The following is a 21457-nucleotide window of genomic DNA, read 5'->3' as shown; positions in this document are numbered from 1 at the left end:
AAAAAATGTTTATTATTGTTTACTTTTTCGTCGGGTTGTTTTCTTTATGTGCGTAACAAAAATAACTCACCACACCAAAAAAATGTTTATTTAGATAAAAGAGCTGTTACGGTTTGTTTTATTTTTCGTCAGGTTGTTTTCTTTATGTGCGTCTTCGTAGATTTAAATTAGGAAAGTCGACTTTTCATAAGTTACTTTTTCGAAAAGTCGACCGTTTGTTTGAACTATACAACCATGTCTAGGGTAAAGGAGTACATTATACGCAACTCTGTTAAAATCATTGCAAATTGTATTTTGTACACGGTAATATAAAGGTTGGCAACGCTTTGAATATCGAAGTTAAATCCATCCACAAATTTATTAAAAGAGAAATATTGTGCTACTTTTTTTAAAATGGTAAATTATATTTAAAAAAAAAGTTTTATTATTTACTATGTGATATATTTTTTCATTTAGGGTTCAAATGAAAGAACAAGATCACCAAGAGCCGATGATAATGGCAACGAGTCTGTGTCTCCAAAAAAGTTTCGCGTTGATTCTGGTAATTCCATTTATATTTTTTTAATTTACCACATACATATGTATATATTGAAATAGTATGATATCTATATTAATCTCTTATGTTTTTGATCTAAATACACAATAATGATTATGTTTCCTATGTACAAACATACATACTGATGCAAAGTAAATATATACAATTAACCCTCTTGTCTATATCCGAACTAATTCACGTTATTCAGTTGTTCAAATGTTCCCAGCAAAAAAAAATTTGAAGTTGTTAAAGAAGAAAGGATATTTTCATGATTTCTTTTGTACGTATTCTATTTAATGCGTTTTAAATACATGCCTAAATTCTAATAAATTTGTCATCAGTGAAGGCATGAAAAATGCACCCAAATTCACACATGTAACTCCACTATAGGAATTGTAATATTTTACTATAATTTGGTATTCTCTTAGGAGATTTAACGAAAACGTGCATTTCATACAATAAATATTAAAAATTACATTAATTTTTTATTAGATTTTTGTTTTTGTAGGTACCTACCTAGTAATATTAAGTCCATTTTAACATTAATAAGAGAAGGAAAAAAACGAGACTGCTTAACGGATTTTAAAACACAATGGGTATTTTTCCTCTGCATGAATTTAAATCCAATAAAAATCAGTTATGTTTTATCTTATTTTATTTTTATCAATATCACGCAAAAAAATATTTAAATATTGATAACTAAATCGAAATACCATTATTAATGCATTTTTAAATAAATATAGTGCACCAATGAAAATTCGCTTGAGAATAATCGAATATTCATTGGTTATAAGAACTCATTTAAATGACGAACTATTTTTCCAAATACGAACACATGCATGCCAATGACACGCTAATGTTAAAATCATGCATGTTTCCCCTAAATATGAACCAGTTCATTATCAGTTCAACCCATGCATTTACTACTTTTTTTGCACGTCTTTTTTTGCTGGGTTCCATTATAGCCAGGACTCTCATCCAATTATAAGACAGTTTAAATTTTTTACATAAAACTAATGTATTAAAATATGTACAATATGTACATTTTAGCCTTTTTTTTAATTTCTCATTGTATTCCTATTAACAAATAGGTATATTCTAAAAAACCTTCAAAGCCCTACACAATTATTACTCTACCGATAATGTAACAGAAAGATCACATTACCTTTAACTTTTATTGTAAGCTTTAGGAATTTTTGTAAAAATATGGAGGAAAAACAAATATGTACATATATGTAATTTAATTTTTCATATGAAAAAGACCCCAGGAAAATTAGGCAAAAAAAAAAAAAAATCTGGGGAATTTTAGATAGCTAAATAAAAATTGACTTATAGCTTCTCCTTAGCTTAGCCTAATTAGTATGGGATTAAATGTCACCGAAGATATCCTGTGCGCTAAGCGAGATATTGGATTTCAAAGATTACAAAAATCTGTTTTTAGCAAATACATATTTTTGGCTCAGATGGTCGTCAAATGATATGGAGATGCATTGGAATTATCTAACTTAAAACCAACTGTAAAGGACCCAAGTTGCTCTGCCATATTTTGGGGTTCTGTGTCCGTCCACGGTGTTGGACTGCTAAAATTTATTATTGTAATTATAGACTAGAAGGTCCACTTGTCAATTTTAGCAGAATTTGCATGCTAGTACCACCAAAATGGGGCTACAACCCATTCAATTTATTTTTCAACAGAAAAACGATCCAAAATACACGACCTGGTACGTCAGAATGTTGATCATTTACAACACTAAGTATCTTCTCTCACCAAATTTTCAATTGAGTTAATGTCTGGACTTAAACTCCATTAAAAATTTGTGGTTATATTTACAAGAACAACTTTTAAATCACTCATTATCCTCTAAAACCACCATACGGTTGCTTTGCATGAAGAATGGGACATAATAACGCCAGAACTATTCCATAAATTGGTAGAAACGGTCCCACGACGCTTGGAAGTTGTTTTTACTATACAAAACATTAATTTCATTTTAATTATTTACTTTTACTTCATAATGCTAATCTAAATATGATTTATACAAAGAATTCGAATAATTTTGTGAAGCTATTTTTTGCACTTTTTTTAAAAAAAAGTTAAATTAGTTTAAGTAAATTATTTTTTTTTTAATTTTTAAAATGTGGTATAAAATTTAAGGACTGTCTGGACAACATAATAGATTTATTTATTTATTTTTCCCACAAAATCTATTATAAAATGATGACTGTTTTCATAATACATTAAATTCGAATACTTATGAGAGACACTGTATCTTGCTTAATATGCGTCGTACGCATTTTAATGTAATTATAATTTTTATAGAGATTGACTTTCCTACATGGAAGAATATTTTTGTTGTTTTCGAGCTATAGTGCTGGAATATTTTCAAATCTATAGCTTGTACCAATAAGAAATTTGTCATAATTTGTACGTTATTTATAAGCAGTTAATATATGCTTATATCTATATTCTTTAATTTTTTTGTTAATATAATTTAATTTTTTTGTTAATATAAAAACAAAATTATAATAGTAAGCATATGTAATGAATAAAATTTAATTCATCAACATTGGTCAATATTTGTAAATGTTACAATTTATGAACTGCGACATATTACTCCGTATTTTAAACAAAATGTGTAATTTACTTCCACTTTTTTCATAAGATATAAGAATATATACAGTGGCGGAAAAAATTATAGAAACGGTTATATATCGAGTGAACAATTTGTTCTCACCCAACAATTAGCCGTTAGAATTGCATGAATAATATTATAAATGAAAGGTATTTAAGTCTACTTTAATCCGAAATTTACATTTAAAACTTATTTTAACTTATTTGTATTTTATTGATGTATACGAATATTTAAGTAATATCCCAGCAAAAAAAGACGTGCAAAAAAAGTAGTAAATGCATGGGTTGAACTGATAATGAACTGGTTCATATTTAGGGGAAACATGCATGATTTTAACATTAGCGTGTCATTGGCATGCATGGGTTCGTATTTGCAAAAATAGTTCGTCATTTAAATGAGTTCTTATAAACAATGAATATTCGATGATTCTCAAGCGAATTTTCATTGGTGCACTATATTTATTTAAAAATGCATTAATGGTATTTCGATTTAATTATCAATATTTAAATAATTTTTTTGCGTGATATTGATAAAAATAGAATAAGATAAAACATAACTAACTGATTTTGATTGGATTTAAATTCATGCAGAGGAAAAATACCCATTGTGTTTTAAAATCCGTTAAGCAGTCTTGGTTTTTTCCTTCTCTTATTAATGGACTTAATATTACTAATTTTAACAAAAATCTAATAAAAAATTAATGTCATTTTTAATCTTTATTGTATGAAATGCACGTTTTCGTTAAATCTCCTAAGAGAATACCAAATTACAGTAAAATATTACAATTCCTATAGTGGAGTTACATGAGAGAATTCATTCATTTTTCATGCCTTCACTGATGACAAATTTTTTAGAATTTAGGCATGTATTTAAAACGCATTAAATAGAATACTTACTAAAGAAATCATGAAAATATCCCTTCTTCTTTAACAACTTCAAAATTTTTTTGCTGGGATAGGTACTGTAATAATAATAAAAACGTTTCGTGGTATTGCACCGGGGACACAACGTTTTTCAACACTTTATTAAATAGTATAAACGCCAGATAGCTGAATCGGAGGACCCACTTTGAAAATAAAGAAACAATGAAGTTAATTACTTAAAAATGTTAAATAATCTATAAAATTAATTTATGATGAGATTTCGGGCCGAAAAAGTGTTGAATCCATGTACAGATAAGGACAATCTATATATATAAAATAGTAGCGTTACTGACTGACTAATTCATCATCGCAAAGCCCAAACGCCTGAACCTAGAATCATGAAATTTTGACAGTAGATGTGGTTTTGGTTATGTAGAACCACTAAGGAGGGATTTTTGGAAATTTATACATTTACGGGTAAAAAGGGGAAAAACGGGTAAAACAGTTATTCTTAATTATCTTACACAATATTAGTGATACAAGAAAAATGTTAAATGCACCAGTATCTACTCTTAAAATGAGCAGATGGGTGACTGGTACTTTTTTGAAATTCGTACCTTTAAGGGGTCCTTTATAACTTTTGAACTATTTAACTATTTAACATAATCAAATTTTTATAAATATTTTGGATACATCTCCCAAAATTATGAGACACCTGTTTCGTACTTTTTTTAAAATTTAGACCTTTTTGAGTTAAAAGGGAGAAAACAGTATTTATGATCCTTTTTTTATTGAATTATTCCTATTAAATTACGGACTAACTCCGTAATATTTATTGTAATAAAATTTTTGCTATTTCACTGGGAAAAAAATTACCAAAAAAGGGAAAAAAACGGGAAATTTAATTTTATTCAAACTCATTGAGCCAATTTTTATAAAATATGAAAAAAATAGTTTATTTACTCACACAAAATAAGCTGTTGGTATATTATTTTGGAATTCGAGTACTAAGGCCTATATAGGACCAAATTCGAGTAAATTGTTTGGTACTTTTTGAATACACTATTTTTCTGTAACAAATGAATGTACATTTGAATCGTTTGAATTTTATCTGTGATATATAGTTTTAAATACGGAACATTTGTAAACTTAATTCTCGAAAAAGTATATTTCTAAGCGAAAAGGAGAAAAATTATTAGTACTTTCCACTTGGTAAAATTTATTCCACTTTTGGTACTTTTTCTTCCTTCAAATGATATTCTTTGTATGTTCTTTAATATGAACTCAAAACACATGATTATTAAACATACATTGAATAAGATTATTTAAGAGACAACTTCTTAGTACTTTTTATCTCATAAATTGTACTTTTTTAATTTTCTAAAATATTCAACCTAGGAACATTAATTGTAACATACATGGTCTTGACTGAATAATATTCTGTAAGTGGGAACTATTTGGTACATTTCTATTCTTCACATGGTACCTTTTAGATTCTTTATAATGGTTAACCGGTTATTAAATGAGAATTTATTGAGAGAGATTTTTGTAGTTTTTCGTTTTTCCGATGGTACTTTTTAATATTTTTACGATACTGAACATAGATATTGAAAATAAAATTTAAAATGTGAATGAGAATCTACTGAAAGGGACTTTTGGTACTTTTTCATTCATCAAATTAAATTTTTTGAATTGTATATAATATTGAACACAGAAACATAAAATTTTTGATTAAATGATAATTTATCTTTTTATCAAATATTACTTTCGAAATTTTCTATAATGTGGAAGCTAAATGAATGAAACTAAAAATACAAGCTTCTTACTGAATGCGAATTTAATCACGTGATATTGAACGTATAAAACTGAAACATTAAAAAACTGTTTAATCAATTTTAATTTTCTATAAATGTAAACAAAATTTTGTATGTATTTAATTTAAGTTAGGGTAGCGAAGCCCCAGGGTATGCTAGTTTATTGATATTTCGGCCAAATTTCGAGCAATATTTTAATATTTTCCAATTCAAACCATTCTAGGAAGTTTAAAAGGGACTTAAATGTATATAATAAGTTCGAATTCAGAAAAACGTAATAATATAAATAACATGCTATTCGAACTTACCCAGCAAAAAAAGACGTGCAAAAAAAGTAGTAAATGCATGGGTTTAACTGATAATGAACTGGTTCATATTTAGGTGAAACATGCATGATTTTAACATTAGCGTGTCATCGGCGAGCATAGGTTCGTATTTGGAAAAATAACTCGTCATTAAAATGAGTGCTTATAACCAATGAACATTGATGTTTTAAATGCGAATTTTCCTTGGTGCACTATATTTATTTTAAAATGCATTATTGAAGGTACTATGAATTAATTTTTACTATTTAAATTAATTTTTTAGCGTGATATTGATAAAAATTATGTATGATAACAAAATAAAACATTAATAACTGATTTTAAAATGCATTAAAATACCCATTATATTTTCAAATCCGTTAAATAGTCGGTCAACTTGGTTTTTTCCTTTTCGTATTAAGTAAGATTTAAAAATGGACTTGATATTACTAATTTTAACAAATATTATATACAAAAACCTAATAGAATTAGTGTATTTTTAATATTTATTGGTTTAAAATTCAAGTTTCCTTTAAATCCTAAGAGAATACCAAATTACAGTGAAGACCTTAAGGAGACCTTAAGGTCCATTGTGATTCCCTTCAAGGCGTGAGGATTCAAAAACAGAAAAACAAAATAAAAACACACTACAAGTAAAAACAGAGAAGGTAAAAAAGGATAGATATATATATACAGTTAATCTCAAAAATAAGTATACAGAAATACTGACAATTGGTTTTATTTAAAAAAGGATATTATTTTTTCAAAAATCAAAAAAGTAACACATTTATTTATTAAAAACAATTACTTGAGTTCTCATTTAAGGTGTAGTTAAATAGGTCCAAAATTTACGTCACAAAAGTAAGTATACAGATAATTTCAATATTCATGAAAATTTTACCTGTTTGAATGTAATTATTTTATAATAAAATATTCTGTACACTATAACATGGAAAAAATTCACTTTTTGTTCCGAAAAATTAAAATTTTTGGTAATTGATCTGATTATTATTTATAGGAGCATTTTTTCCTATTTAAGAATATCTGACTATTTAAACCCCCGGAGTTTTGGATCGGGTATTCAATAATATCCCTCGTTTGCTCATTATGATGCATTGGAAGACGATATTTTAACTTTTAAATTAATTGCTTCTTTACAATAATTGCAATCCATTGCGGAACATTGCCGTTTTTAACATAGTATAGCGTTCATATTCGATATTTAACAGCGATTTCCTAAAATGTATATCTTAAAATTCGATATTAATAATATTTGTACTAGTATCCATTAATTAAAACAAGTTTTTTGGTTCCAATCATCCATTACACACTCCAAAATACTACCAATAATCGTCAAATGGTGACCTTGTCAATAACTTACACTCCATATCGGTACCTGAAATTGATTATTGTCCAATATAGTAAGATTTTTATATTAAATCAGGCTCAATTTGTGGTATGAATTCGAATTGAACAATTTTGAACACGGATACATCTTAATTTGTTGCTAGAACAAATAAAATGTCCGATCCATAAAACATGGTTATTGTATCGAGTATATCAAGATATGATTGGTAGCATTATTGTATGCTTTGGAAATCAGAGTATTTTGAAAACCTGTTTAAATTAAAGGAAATATGTAGAATTATTCAAATTTTAAAGTTTATGTTGTAAGTCTTAAGAAATCGAAGTTAAATTTCGGTTTTTTAAGAACGTACTGTGTTCAAAATGGCCAAATCCATGCATATAACATTAATTTCGAAATAACAACTCTTTTCAAAAGTTAAAAATTCTATTTCCAATGCATCATTTGGAGGGTTCAATGACCACCAGATCCAAAATCCGGGGCCTAAAGTGGAAAAAAATCATAGAAATGAGAAAAAACTGTTCTACTAATTGGTTCCGGAGCCAATCGGCCCAAATTTCAAGATTTCGGAACTAAAAGTAGATTTTTTCCAAGTTATTGTATAAAAAATATTTTATTTTATTTATTATATTAATACAAGTAAAATTTTCATAATTTTTGTTAATATCATTAAACCAAATATATACTGAAATGATCTGTATACTTACTTTTGTGACGCACCTTTTTAACTTCCGCTTAAATGAGAACTCAAAGAACCAAAATATGAAGAAAAAAAGTAGTGAATAATAATTATCATAATTGTTTTTAATAAATAAATGTGTTACTTTTTTGTTTTTTGAAAAAATAATATCTTTTTTTAAATAAAACCAATCGTCAGTATTTCTGTATACTTATTTTTGTTTCTCTTTACTATTCTTTACTATGGTTAATGTCTTAACGACTCTTGATTTTTTTTAAATTGTCATTTACCGAACTCTTGGTGATAAATTTAAATTATTTTGGCATTATGTATTCGTTCTTTTTGTCAACATGCCTTGAAATTTAAGTCCTTTTTAAACTATCCAGAACGGCTTGAATTCCAGTACCTGACCTTCATGCTCAACAATTCTGGCATGGAGGTCAGTAAGGGTAACATCACCGTCCTCCCATGTATCATCCTCGTTGACCGTGACGTCCGGATTGTCTCTCCCTAACAGGTCGACCACCCCTTCCGTCGTGTGTCTACTCTCATCCTTGTTTGTTTTTATGTTTGGTTCCTCTATTTTGAATCCCACGAGTATGCACGTACAGACGGACGATCCACGCAGTGACGGCGTATGTGGACTAGGCAACTACTTTACAACAGCGCTTTACCATGACGCTGAGGGGAGCTGTTAGCAACTAGCCTCTTTATGCACTGGCTAGCCATCCAGGCCCTCGGTACTGCTACCACTCACCTTGACCTTAAAAGTGCATATATAAAGTGTATATAAAAGTGCATATATATAATGTCTAACAATAAAGCCCTTACTGCTCAAAGAGCCAAATCGAATAACATAGCGTATCATCTATGTCATGATAGAAGTAAGTAGGATTGACAGACACATACCACACTCACTATCTTGACAAGATGAGTATCCTTTAGTTATACACTTCTTTGAAACCATAACTTCCTGTGGCTGGATACCGAAGCATTAGTCACAGTAAGCTATAGTCACGATGTGTACTTAAGCCCTCGCATCACGACAAGATAGTTACCCTTGTTATAGATAATTTGACATTTTTAAGTCATGAACTTCATTGTTTCATTATTTTATTTAAGAAATTTTCAAAATGGGTCCTCCGATTCATCTATCTGGTGTTATACTACCAAATAAAGTGTTAGAAAACGGAAAAGGAATGATATAAAAATCATATTTTGATATTAAAAACATCATTTATGATTACAACGTTTTAATAAATACTACGTTATGTCCCCTGCGCAATACCATGAATCATTTCAATTATTTTTTCCAATATCTATATTACTTAAATATACTTATATACCATTAAAACACAAATAAGTTAAAATAAGTTCAAAATGTTTATTACGGATGAAAGTAGACTTAAATACCTTTCATTTGAGATATTAATCATGCAATTCTAAGGGCTAATTGTTGGATGAGAACAAATTGTTCACCCGATATATAAACGTTTCTATTATTTTTTCCGCTTAAATTTGTAATGAAACTTAATTTTTTACCTAGAACTCTCAAAATGTGTAGAGTTAAACTCTATGTTAATTACTGAATACTTAAATAATGAAAAAAATTATCTCGTCAAGATGAACACCACAGATTTTCTTCGAAAATGCATTATTTGATTTTAAACCTTAATTGCATTGCGTGCCATATATGCTACATGATTAAAAAAATCTAATTCCAAAAAATTAAGCTTAAATGTGGAAAAGTATGTATGTACGTCTCAAATTATTTTAGACAGTATGTATAACGGTTCATACAATCATCAATCAGTAAATACTTTGAAGAACATCCACAAACTTTTAAAACGGCGCAAAACAAAAATCAAAAACATGTTTGCCGATGAAATGCACACATATTTTTCTAGGTTACTTAAACGTCATATATGTCATTATAAAGGGCTCAGCTTTTGCTTTCTAAATCCCTTGAGAAGCTTAAAATCGGTTGAGATTCAACTATCTTACTGACTTTTAAATGCTTAAAGATATGAAAAATCGGTTTTTAACCGTATCTCAAGATTTTGGAGGCGTTTGGGAAATTTCAAAAACAGATTCATAATCTACTCGGATCCACCTTTCAGAAAAATAGTATCACTTCCCAGGTATTTATTTTTGTCGCATAGTGTCATCAAAGGTTTACAAGACACATTTTCATACAAATTTTTTTCTATAAATCTTTGATAAATTATTATGAATAAAGCAGCAATAAAATACAAATAAATTAAAATAAGTATAAACTGTAAATAACGGATGAAAGTAGGCTTAAATACACTCAAACCGTACACACAGAAAAAAGTTTCAGCATAAATATTATGAACTGCTTTCATTGACTAAAGTTAATAATATTTAAGAATAAGTTCCTAAAATGTATGAATTTTTTCATTTTTTTATTTTTAAACATAATCTAGAAGCCTTGACTTAAAATATTAAAAATTTTCTTTATATTTTTCTGTTTGTTAAAAAATTTTTGAAATTTTCTTTAGAAAATTTTTTATTTCTTTATGATTTTTAGATTGAAAAAAATGAAATATGCGCGTAACATGCAACATTTTCTGAAGAATGGATGTTTAGCTATATGCTGGTTTTTTTATTTCATATTTTGTTTTCCAGCATTTTTATTTATTTATCATAAAAATTCGCTAATATGTGATTATTTTCTAAAAAATGGAAGATATTAATAGGTAACGGTTATTTATTTATTGCATTTTTGATGAAAATCAAAGAAAATGAACAAAAAAAAAACAAAAAATCTTTCATGTACAAATTCATACATTTTATGAACTTTTAATATTCTGAATGAAAATGGTTTGGGAAAAAAAGTCATGTTCGATTCATTTAATTTATTTCAAAATTCATTCCAAATATGAATTATTTTTTTCTGTACACACACCCGTTTTATACGATTAATTGGTTTCGAAAGATCGCATATGGGCATTTCCACCGAAAAGTCCACCGCGGCTCAAAAACTCGAAAGTCAAAGAAAAAGATGCAAATTTGATTAAATAAAAGATCCCAAAGATATTCTTATACATTATGATAAGAAATCAGAATTTACAATAATATTTCAGACATATTTTTTTACCTTTATTAGCATTTTCTTTTAATAGTTTTTATTATTTTAAAGGCTAATATTTAAATGGATCGGAAAATATTTGTTGGAATAATTGTTATCTTAAAGCATACAAATATAAAATGATAAAAATCCGTAAAAGGCAAATTTTCGATTTTCTTTCATAGACATTTAATTCAGAAGTGTTAAAAATTTTGAATCTAAATCATGTTTAGTATATAGAACTCAATTTAAAAGAAAAAAATTAATTCTAATCGGGATTGTTTTTTTATAGAATTTCAAAGTTTGTCACATTACGTAAATTTTCTCAAGTGCATCCTTTGAAATGTATTGAAAAAAGTGATTTTTGGATATCGGCGTTTATGATCTATTTTTGTATTATCATCAGAATGGTCAGTAGTTGTACTTTTGAAAGTTTTTTGTGTGTTTGTATTATCCAGGATGGCGACTTTATGTTAATTAATGTTAATTATTACATTATTCTTATACGGGAGCTCACGCACTTTAACTATTTATATCTTAGGGCCATTAAGATCTTTCAATTTCTTCTTTCGGCCAATTATAGAGCTATTGAAGCCGTATATAAAAATACAAGAAATTTTAAAATTATATAGTGTAATTTCATAAAATTTCGAAACAAAAATTGGGAATTTGAACATGGCCCTCTCCGATTTCTAAGAAATTCGATACATACATTCTTCATATGCATACGGAATTTAGTTTTCCAAAATTTTCAAATTCGTTACGGCTTAGATTTTATTGAGGTACAAATTTCATATTTTTTAGGATTTCTTTCAATAAGCATTAAATTGGACAAGGCATATTTTCTAAACTACATATTTGTTCGATTTTAATCGTTTTAGTCGCTAATTAAAGCCTATGTCTTGTAGTTTAATATTACCAATTATTTAAATAAACATGGATAATTATATCAAACAACATCCTTAAGTCAAGGATATCTCAAAAACGGTATCTTCCATTTTCAGAATATCTTCACAAAATATTAGTGTCCGACCGAACGTTCGGGTACGGGTTCGGAGTTCGGTAAAAAGTGGGGTTCGGTGTTCTGCGAAATTTTGACCGAACACCGAACGCCGAACTTTTTATAAATGTTTTTTTTATCATATTTTTATATCATCAAAAAGTTTTAAAAATGCTGAAAATCTGTTTACAGAAGTGATCATACATCCTGGCTGTACAATAAATTTCGGATATACATAGGTACAAAACGCCTTTTTAACCGTTCGTTTTTTCGGTTGATTTGAAAAACTGTTAACCAGAAACGGATTAAAAAGCTAAGAAAAGTGAAACATTTAATTTGAATTATCTAGTTTCGATTATAAATCTTTGATTTCATTTGTAACATCGAAATTTTCTAGGTTCTTATTCTCAAACGATCTAGACATGTCTGTCAGTCAGTCAGTCTGTCAGTCTCTTGAAAGAACGATAGGACCTAAACTATTGTTGCAGTTTGATTGGTATTCAAAATGGACAAAATCGGTTTACATTTGGACATGGCCTCCATATAATGTTCGCTTTAGAAAATTACTAACGTTCATAACAGGCTTTAAAATACTAGTATTTGTATGAAATTATACTTAAATTTTTTTATGAACCAAAATTTCATATAAATTGGCAAATTGAAATTTGTGAATTGTGTTAAGTATTGTATATATATTTTTTTAAAAACTAATTTTACTGATTCGATAAAATTCATTTTGATTTCGATACATATTTAAAACGAAATTTTGATCACATTGGATCATAATATCATGTATAACAATATTATGATAAATACAAAAATATCATGATGAAATATTTTGACGGTATTTAATCATATGATATTTTAAAATTGTTACAATAACGATAATATGTTTAGACTACAATCATATTTTTAATCATAATATGTTGCTCTTAGAACATGGTTTTTCCATGTTTTTTCTCAGCGTGCTCTTACAGATAATTATATCATTATCAATAAATCGTTTAAAAACCAAAAATAAATAGGTATTATTTTTCATTTAAAAAAAGTTCGTGTTCATCGAACTTTGAACACCGAACAAAGTTCGGGTTCGGCCGAACTTTCAAATTTACCAAAGTTCGGGTTAGGTGTTCGGTACCGAACGAAATTTTGAGTTCGGTCGGACTCTACCAATATAGCTTACAGTGTCATGAGCAAAATATACAAAATTCATAGTGGGACAGTGAGGGGATCTCGAGAAAATAAGATTTTACTAAAATGAATCATATCATTTCCATACAAATTTCAGAACTTATAAGTTTTAGTTAATAAACAATTTATTTTTTGTTTATGAACGCGCAACGCTGTTCTAGAATGTTGAAAAATTTTCCGTTATTGTTTTTGCTGTCTATTTTAATAAACAAATTGTGTTAAGGGAAATGACCGTTTTAATGTTTTTGTAAAATGATTTTATGTATGTATGTATGTATGTATGTATGTATGTATGTATGTATGTATGTATGTATGTATGTATGTATGTATGTATGTATGTATTGTTAAAGATAATGCTCTATATAATTTTGGGATTATATTGATCCCAAGTGTTTTAAAGGGTTAATTTTATTTTTTTATTGTTATTTTTAATATCGGGCCATATACATACTATACAAATAAATAATATTTCTATATGTTTCAATGAGAATTTCCAAATAATGAAAATTTGACCTTTGACCTCCAAAGTTTACGACTTAGGATTTCCCGCTTTATATATAACTTCAAGGACATATTTTATATTATCTGAGAAATAATATTCTGTAAATATTTTGTTTAAAATGTATAACAGTAAAGAATTAGGATATATTTTCTAAAATATTACAAAAAATAGTTTTTCTCGAAATTCGCAGAATTAAAATCGCAGCTTAACTATAAAAGGTATTGACCTAATTTTTTCACTGTTTTATTCCCTAATCTATAATCTAACCATAAATCGTCTGGTGATATTTCAAAAATTTTAAAAGTTGTTTACAAATATTAAAAAAAGCTAAATGGAGCCGCTATGTTGTAAAAAATACAATAAATTGCAACTTGCAGTTGCTCATTTTGCTACTGGCAGTAGTAGTTAGTTAGTTAGTTAGTTTGAAAGGAGGATGTATATACATCAAATCCGAAGAAATGCACCTAGGCCTCTATCGGGCCTGTTGTGCACTCCTTAACCAGTGCCTCAGGTGGAAATCGAACACTCAGGTGGGAATCGAACCCACCACCTCCGGTCTACCAGACTAGAACACTAACCTACCGGAGGCCACTGGCAGTAGTAGAACCAAAACAATATATTGCAGCTAGGAAAAAACGAGCAGCACAGCGATGGCGTGTGTAATATATTAGTAAATTTAAACGCTGCACAGTGGGGTCTCCCTGAACAAAACTTGGCATTAACTAAACTACAATGTTTTGGTATAAATTATGGGTATCGATGGATAGAGGAAGTCCTCTAGATACGAATTAAAAAAAGAAAAAGTTGCACTTAATGCAATTTTTTTGCATAATTTTCAAAACAAAATTTTCCAAAATTTTATTTAAGAAATATTTTTATTACATTTATAAATATCCTAATTACTTTCGCGAAAGACTAAATTTAATGCATCTTCTGGAAGATTTCTGGATTTTTTTTAGGGAAAGTTCTTTTTACAGTTATAAAGGGATCCGAATAAATTAATAAAAAGTTGAAAATATCTTTCATATTTTGTATTCGGCTGCATTTACGGGAATTCTGTTCTCGGTTTTTTTTTGAATCGTTTGTTCGTGGCTTCTTGAGCTTCTTCCGACATATCTGCTACGCTTAATTTTGAATTTTGTACAACTTTGCTGCTGTGAATTAAAATTTTATGTAAAGTTGGTGACATCCAAAACCAGTTATATTTTTCTACAACCAATTTTGCGGTTTTCGTACAAAAGTCTTTAAATTTCTCAATTTTGATTTTATGTTTTCCGGAAAGAACAGAAACTCTAGGATTATGCTGTGAATAGTGAACTTTAATATTTACATAGTAAAGATTTATAGTTTGAATTATACGAAGAGTAGTTTTATTTTCTATATTTTGTCACTAAAAATCGCTAACATGTTAATATGTGGTTTACATACCGGTGTACTAGTCTTTAAAAACTTTTAAAGTGATACCAAACCCTCATGAGAGTTACTCTTCTTATCACGGATTTTTCCGTACAAATAGATTCCGTCTAATAATTTTGCAAAACTTATTTACAGGAATGTAAGACCAATAATGCATCAATCAATAGCACGTTCAGCCATTATTTTACTAGTTTCTACTATTTTACTTATTACTTAAATCAATTCATTTCGCATTCAATAATTCGATTTTAAATAAAATATAAATATTTTCATAGCATGGAGTGTTAGAAAAGAGAGCGTAAATGCCGCAGAGGCAAAAAGAGGCAAACATTTTTATTTTGGTGTTATTGAGACGATTTCAGAGTATCTTTAGCATATGGTCGCTTAGAGGCCATCAGTGGCCAAATTGTACATTTTCACTTTTAAAAATTGAAAAAAAAAAACATAAATATCTATAAAAAATAGCATTTTAAGAAGTCGTTAATAATTAAGTCTCTGGCTGTAAAGATGATTTAAAATAACACCTTTTCATACATAACAATGGTATATTTGGTATCGAAAAAGAAAATTTTAAGAAATTTTATATTAAATGGTAGATTCGTACAAAAAATGTTATGGTATTAAATTAAATAAAAAAATTTCTTGAAAAATATATATAAAAACATAAACTTTGCTGCATCATGTAAAGTCCTATACAATAAAAATGGGAAAACTAATGATAGCGTTATATAGAATAAAGTCATAGCTTTCCAGGCATATTAAATTTTTATCAAAAAACTCATTTCTAAATAAAAAAAACTCATTTCTAAGAAAATTCGAAAATTTTTGAAATGCCCCTATATGTATTTACAGTGGGCGACAAAATAATGGAAATTTTTTCTAAATTTTCACAAATGGACTCAAAACCTAAAAATTTATTTAAAAAAAAAATATTTTTTAGTATTTCTTTTTTATATATCCTTATTAACTTAAATTAATAAAAATCTGTTATCTTTGGCAAAGAGTAGACGAGTAGAACGATTCTTTCTTAAACGAAGAGATTTTCTCGCAGGGTGACTACAGCCAAAACCAGTCTCATTTTCCATGTGACTAACCATAGGAGTACTAATTTCGAACTTTATAATAATAATTACCCCTGAGGAGTAATTTTTTGGAATTTTTCGAATTCTATTGTCAACAAATTATCCTGTATTAGAGCAGTTTTACGAGGTCTTCAACACATATGTTGAACTTTCACTGTATCTTTCTCATGAAATTGTTTAATATTTTTGAAAGTGTTGTTTTATTCATTAACCCCCTTATTTAAAAATAAATAATAAATATAAAAGGTTTATAAAACAAAATTTCCATACAAAATCTAATTTATAAACCGTTTATAAAATAAAAATTTTGTTTGTGAAAAATATGGTAAATTTTTATCGCAGATCAACAAATATTAGGTAAAATATTAAAAGAGGTATTAAAATCGTTAATTATTTTGGATTTTAAATAAACTCTAGCCATTTTAATTGATGATATCAAAAATTAATTTTGCTAAAAAATTACAAAATTATCAAAATGAAGAATACCTTGAAATGACTGTAAATCACTATGCTTTTTACACGGTTATTTTGCATATTTTTTAGTAAGTCTTCTTTTCTGTAAAAGTTCAAAAGTTTCCAATGTTTTGTCAGTACCATAATAATAAATAATCATTTGGTTTTCTTTTTACTGAATTTAATTATGTTCTGTATGTTAGGTTGTCCCGTGGACCACTTTTATGGAGGAATACGAGAAAAATAAAAAATAATTTTTTTGAAAAGGCCCTCAGTTCCCTACCAGCGATTGATTGATATCAGTACAATATGCACAAAAAATATTTTCTGCAATCATTTCGAATTGTGTATCAAAAATTCTGTAATTTTGAGCTTGTCGCGGGAAAAATAATAAACATTTTTGTTTGTGTATTTCTGGTCCGCAAAACGATTTTTATTGTATTATAAGGGGCGGCATATAAATTTGAAAAAATTTTAAAAAATTCTGAAAATGGACTAAGCCAAATGCCAAACTATTTTTTAATTTTTTTTTTCTGTATGAAATCGAAAATATTATGCCTTTCCAACTGTTCGTGCGTGAAAATAAAACGAAAAAATTGTTTTTTAAAATTTTGTTTAAATAAAAATCTTTATTAAATAATACCTTGTGTTTGGGTTATACGAAACGTATACGACAGCGATTAGGAAGATAATGCTATATTTTAATGGCAGAAAGTGGCGAACAATATTTAAGCCAATACCGTTAGCGGTTTTACTCGTTAGAATTTAGAAAAATATCCCCACCCAAGGGTGTAAAAAAAGGAGTGTACTAAATCCTAACAAGTATCAAATCATCAAAAAACGTAAATACACGTACAAAAAAAAAAACGAACTTAAACATTGCCGGCCACCTTGCAACAACATAGGGTGTTGCAACCATAATAAAAACTTAAGAGGTAAAATCTAATAAAGAATAAAGAGCTTAAAGTAATAGGTTTTTTTTTTTTTTTTTTTTTTATTTAATTAATATTTCATTTTTTCCAAAAAACGAATTGGTCATAGGACCAAAAAACCACACCAGCTGGTAAAAGATGTTCCCATAGAACAAATTCTATGGGATGTAGTTTTACGCAGACTACATACTGCTCTCATGGGAGAATGGTTTTAAATCAGACCATGAACTGGGCCTCTTAAAGAGAGGCTTGGCCAGAAATGACCCAACCAAAAATGGTGTATTGAGCCATTGGAAGTCCCGGGTTCGAATATATTTTTCCTTTTAAAACCTGTGGAGCAATTTCCGGACCAATGACAAGCGCGACTTTGCCAGAGACATTAAAACTAGGGTCTGCCAATTGCAGTCCCTCAAAATGGACCTTAACCGAGTCCGGTACAGTTTGCAACGGTGTTTTAATGCCCTGCATTTTTTTTACTTTGACTGTAAACGTTATCTGTTGCGTCGTGTCATATTGTGAACTAATGTTCACTCGGCATATTTTGTCTGCACCAACAGTGGTCACGGGCAGTTTTAGATTTGCAACTAAGGAGGAGCAAATATAGCTTATACTGCAGCAAAGGTCTAAAGCTGCCCGTACCCGAATGCTCTTTTTTGAGCCAAGCAACAAAACGGTTGCTGTTGGTGAGAATGTCACGACATGAAAAAACGGCAACGGCGAAGATATAACGGGGTCTGGTCGGGAAACTTGATTTCGTGCGCGTTCTTTAGGTTTAGCGGCGACGTGATTTGTCGAGTGGAGCATAGAATGGTGCTTTCCTTTATATTTCCTACAGCGGCCTTCACTCGTACAATCACGAGAGATATGTTCTGCTGATAGGCACCGGGAGCAACAATGATGTAATAACACCATCCTAATTCTCTTCTCGAAAGACATGTTTTGAAATTTTCGACAACCCGATAGTCGATGACGTCGCTTACAAATACGGCAATTTTGCTGACCGCTTATTGAATTCGCGACCGGATTCGAACCTGAGGCTTCCGTGGCACCTGATACGGGATCAGGATTTTGCGTAGGATCGGCTGCTGGAGCCGGTACTGCCATAGGGGCAGCCAGTTGCTCAGGTGAGGTCAAAGGTACCTCTCGAGCTGGAACCACTGCAGGTGCAGTGGAGTTTTCGTTTGAGGTCAATGGGACCTCTGGTGCAGGGACCACGGCGACTGATGGGTTTTCCACGGCGGCGATACTGGTGGCGCCATCGTCCGACTTGTCGGTAGAACCCAGTTGGTTCGTGGCTGCTGCAGTGTCAACCTCCATTGCCTTATTATACTCCTCAAGGAGAGCTGCTTCAGACATGGCCATAATGCGATCCATAGTGCTAGGAAACAATGAAGGTTAACAAATATTCTTCAAAATGATTCACTGGTCAAAACGACCAGTTTGGTAATTGGTCGCTTTATAACCCCGTTTTCGGTACGTATGTCCGCGACGCGTACGTGATTGTCACTTTTCGCTCATTTCGAATAACTACTAAATCTCCGGTTATTATATCGCGTTCCGGATACTTCCACTTGTAACGTTTGTGAAGCCCTGACAAGTATTCTTCCTTCCATCGACGACAGAAGTGCTGAGTCAAGGCCTTTACTTTTCTATACCGATTTAGAAGACTAAGCGGAGATTGATAAATCGAAGGTTCAGGTGGAGCTAATATTGGAGACCCTATTAGGAAATGGCCTGGTGTAAGAGCCACTATGTCATTAGGATCGTCACTCATAAGACTGAGAGGTCGAGAGTTTAGACATGCCTCAATTCTAGCGAGGACCGTCGAAAGTTCTTCAAAAGTGTATTTGCCGGAATGGGCTTCTTTACGGAAGTGAAGTTTAACGCTTGTATTTATAAAAAAATCTTATTTTGCTTTTAATGCACTCAATAGTTAAAGCTTTAGCCTTAAAAACCATTAATAAAATTGTGATATTCATAAACAAATAATAAACGTATATTAACTATTGTGCTGATTTATGTTTAAGTTGGCAGCACTGTACAATATGGCTGTCATTTTATGTGTTAGTGTTGCGTACAATTAGGATAAAATATTTGTTGATTCGGTTTTCTTAATTTCATATTTTTGTTTATAATAGATTTTTGACAATAAAAACAAACTTTTAAGAAAAATAAATATATATATGGCTTTAATAAATGTCTATTTAGTTCAGATGTATAAATATAACATATAATTTCTAATTATTATTAAAAGTATCCGAATAACGGATATTTTGCGACAAAATATACATCAATATGACACATTTTCTTATTTTTACTTATTTTCCTTGTAATTTTTGATAAATTTTTGCAAATATTGATAAATTTCTTAGATATTTGACTAATTTTAATGCCGGCGAATATATTTTGCATTAGTATAACACTAATCAATATAATTTACATGGTTAATTACTTTATGGCATTATATTTAACCAACAAACTTTGAAAAAGCCAAATCAAATGATTTTGTCCATCATTTGGTTGACAGACGGGCATTTCCAAATTGCCTAAAAATAGTGCTGGACAATTGGAATATTGTCAAATATTCATGCATTAATCCAATAATGCCTAGATTTGAGTTTTTTCCCCAAAATATAATCGTTTAAAAATTTTCTGGGATTTTATTTACAAATTTGTAAACGTTAAAATTAGAATTTTTAGATTTTATTTTAAAAGAAACCATAATTAGTTTTCGCAATCAACCTAAAATTACCGGAAAAATCTTTATCTGAGAAAAAAATTTTTAAAAATCAACTTATTGTTGGCTTAAAGAAGGGTCAAGCCTACAATAAAATTCTTCTAATTGTCAATGGTTTATTGAAGGTGTTTTAAGCTATTTCACGTTTATAAATACGATTTTCCTGAATTTTGCCTAAAATTGTTTAATAAACCTAAAATAAGTTTTTATAAATACAGCCGTAAAACTTCGGACTCCCGCTTCCCATAAACCACCCATATGAGGTGCTCCAGCTGGAATAAAACGCCAAGAAAGGCCGTTGATGCCGTACGTCGTACACATCCTAGCTCTACATTCTGACAAAAATGTTTTGAACTCTCGAGAAGCTCCTACAAAATTCGTCCCGTTATCCGAAAAGATGGTAAGTGGACAACCGCGTCTTGATATAAAGCGATTAAAAGCCGCTAAGAATTTATCCGTTGATAAATCCGAAGTTACTTCTAGATGTATGGCTTTCGTAGAAAAGCATACAAAGATACATACATAGGCCTTTAAGATCTGACACGATCTACCATTTAAATTTCTCATATCAAATGGGCCAGCGAAATCCACTCCAGTTGTTGTAAACGGTCGATCTAAATCAGTTCGTTCTGGAGGTAAGGCAGCCATAATTTGAGTGCAAGCGCGTTTACGATCTAAGATACATCGTTTACACCTATTTACAACAGTCCGAACAAGGGTCTTTGCACGAGGAATCCAATATTCGATTCGTATTATCCGTAGCATAAGCTGATTTCCACCATGGATGGAAATCTTATGAATAAATTCCGCTAAAAGAAGAGTGAAACGACATGAATATGGCAATAAAATAGGATGCCTTTC

The 21457-nt window shown here is 29.5% G+C and overlaps 1 protein-coding gene across 4 annotated transcripts in view; it reads left to right on the top strand.

Annotated features, from left to right (window-relative positions):
• The first annotated feature begins 243 nt into the window (after positions 1-243).
• Positions 244-21457, top strand: part of LOC119602891 (poly(U)-binding-splicing factor half pint) — a 119688-nt gene continuing 98474 nt past the window's right edge. For 2 of the 4 annotated variants that reach the window (XM_037954687.1, XM_037954688.1), the window contains exons 1-2: positions 244-396; positions 457-541. In XM_037954687.1, coding sequence (XP_037810615.1) covers positions 394-396; positions 457-541 — 88 coding nt within the window. In that variant the 5' untranslated portion in view covers positions 244-393. The remainder of the gene's footprint in view (positions 397-456; positions 542-21457) is intronic. The other 2 variants (XM_037954689.1, XM_037954690.1) reach the window with 2 other exon arrangements.

Source organism: Lucilia sericata, unplaced genomic scaffold, assembly GCF_015586225.1.
Source record: "Lucilia sericata isolate MDLA Ls3-8-SP2 unplaced genomic scaffold, ASM1558622v1 Contig000261F_arrow, whole genome shotgun sequence".
NCBI lineage: Eukaryota > Metazoa > Arthropoda > Insecta > Diptera > Calliphoridae > Lucilia > Lucilia sericata.
The sequence above is the reverse complement of the archived record's forward strand: the minus strand, read 5'-3'. Positions and strand labels throughout refer to the sequence as shown.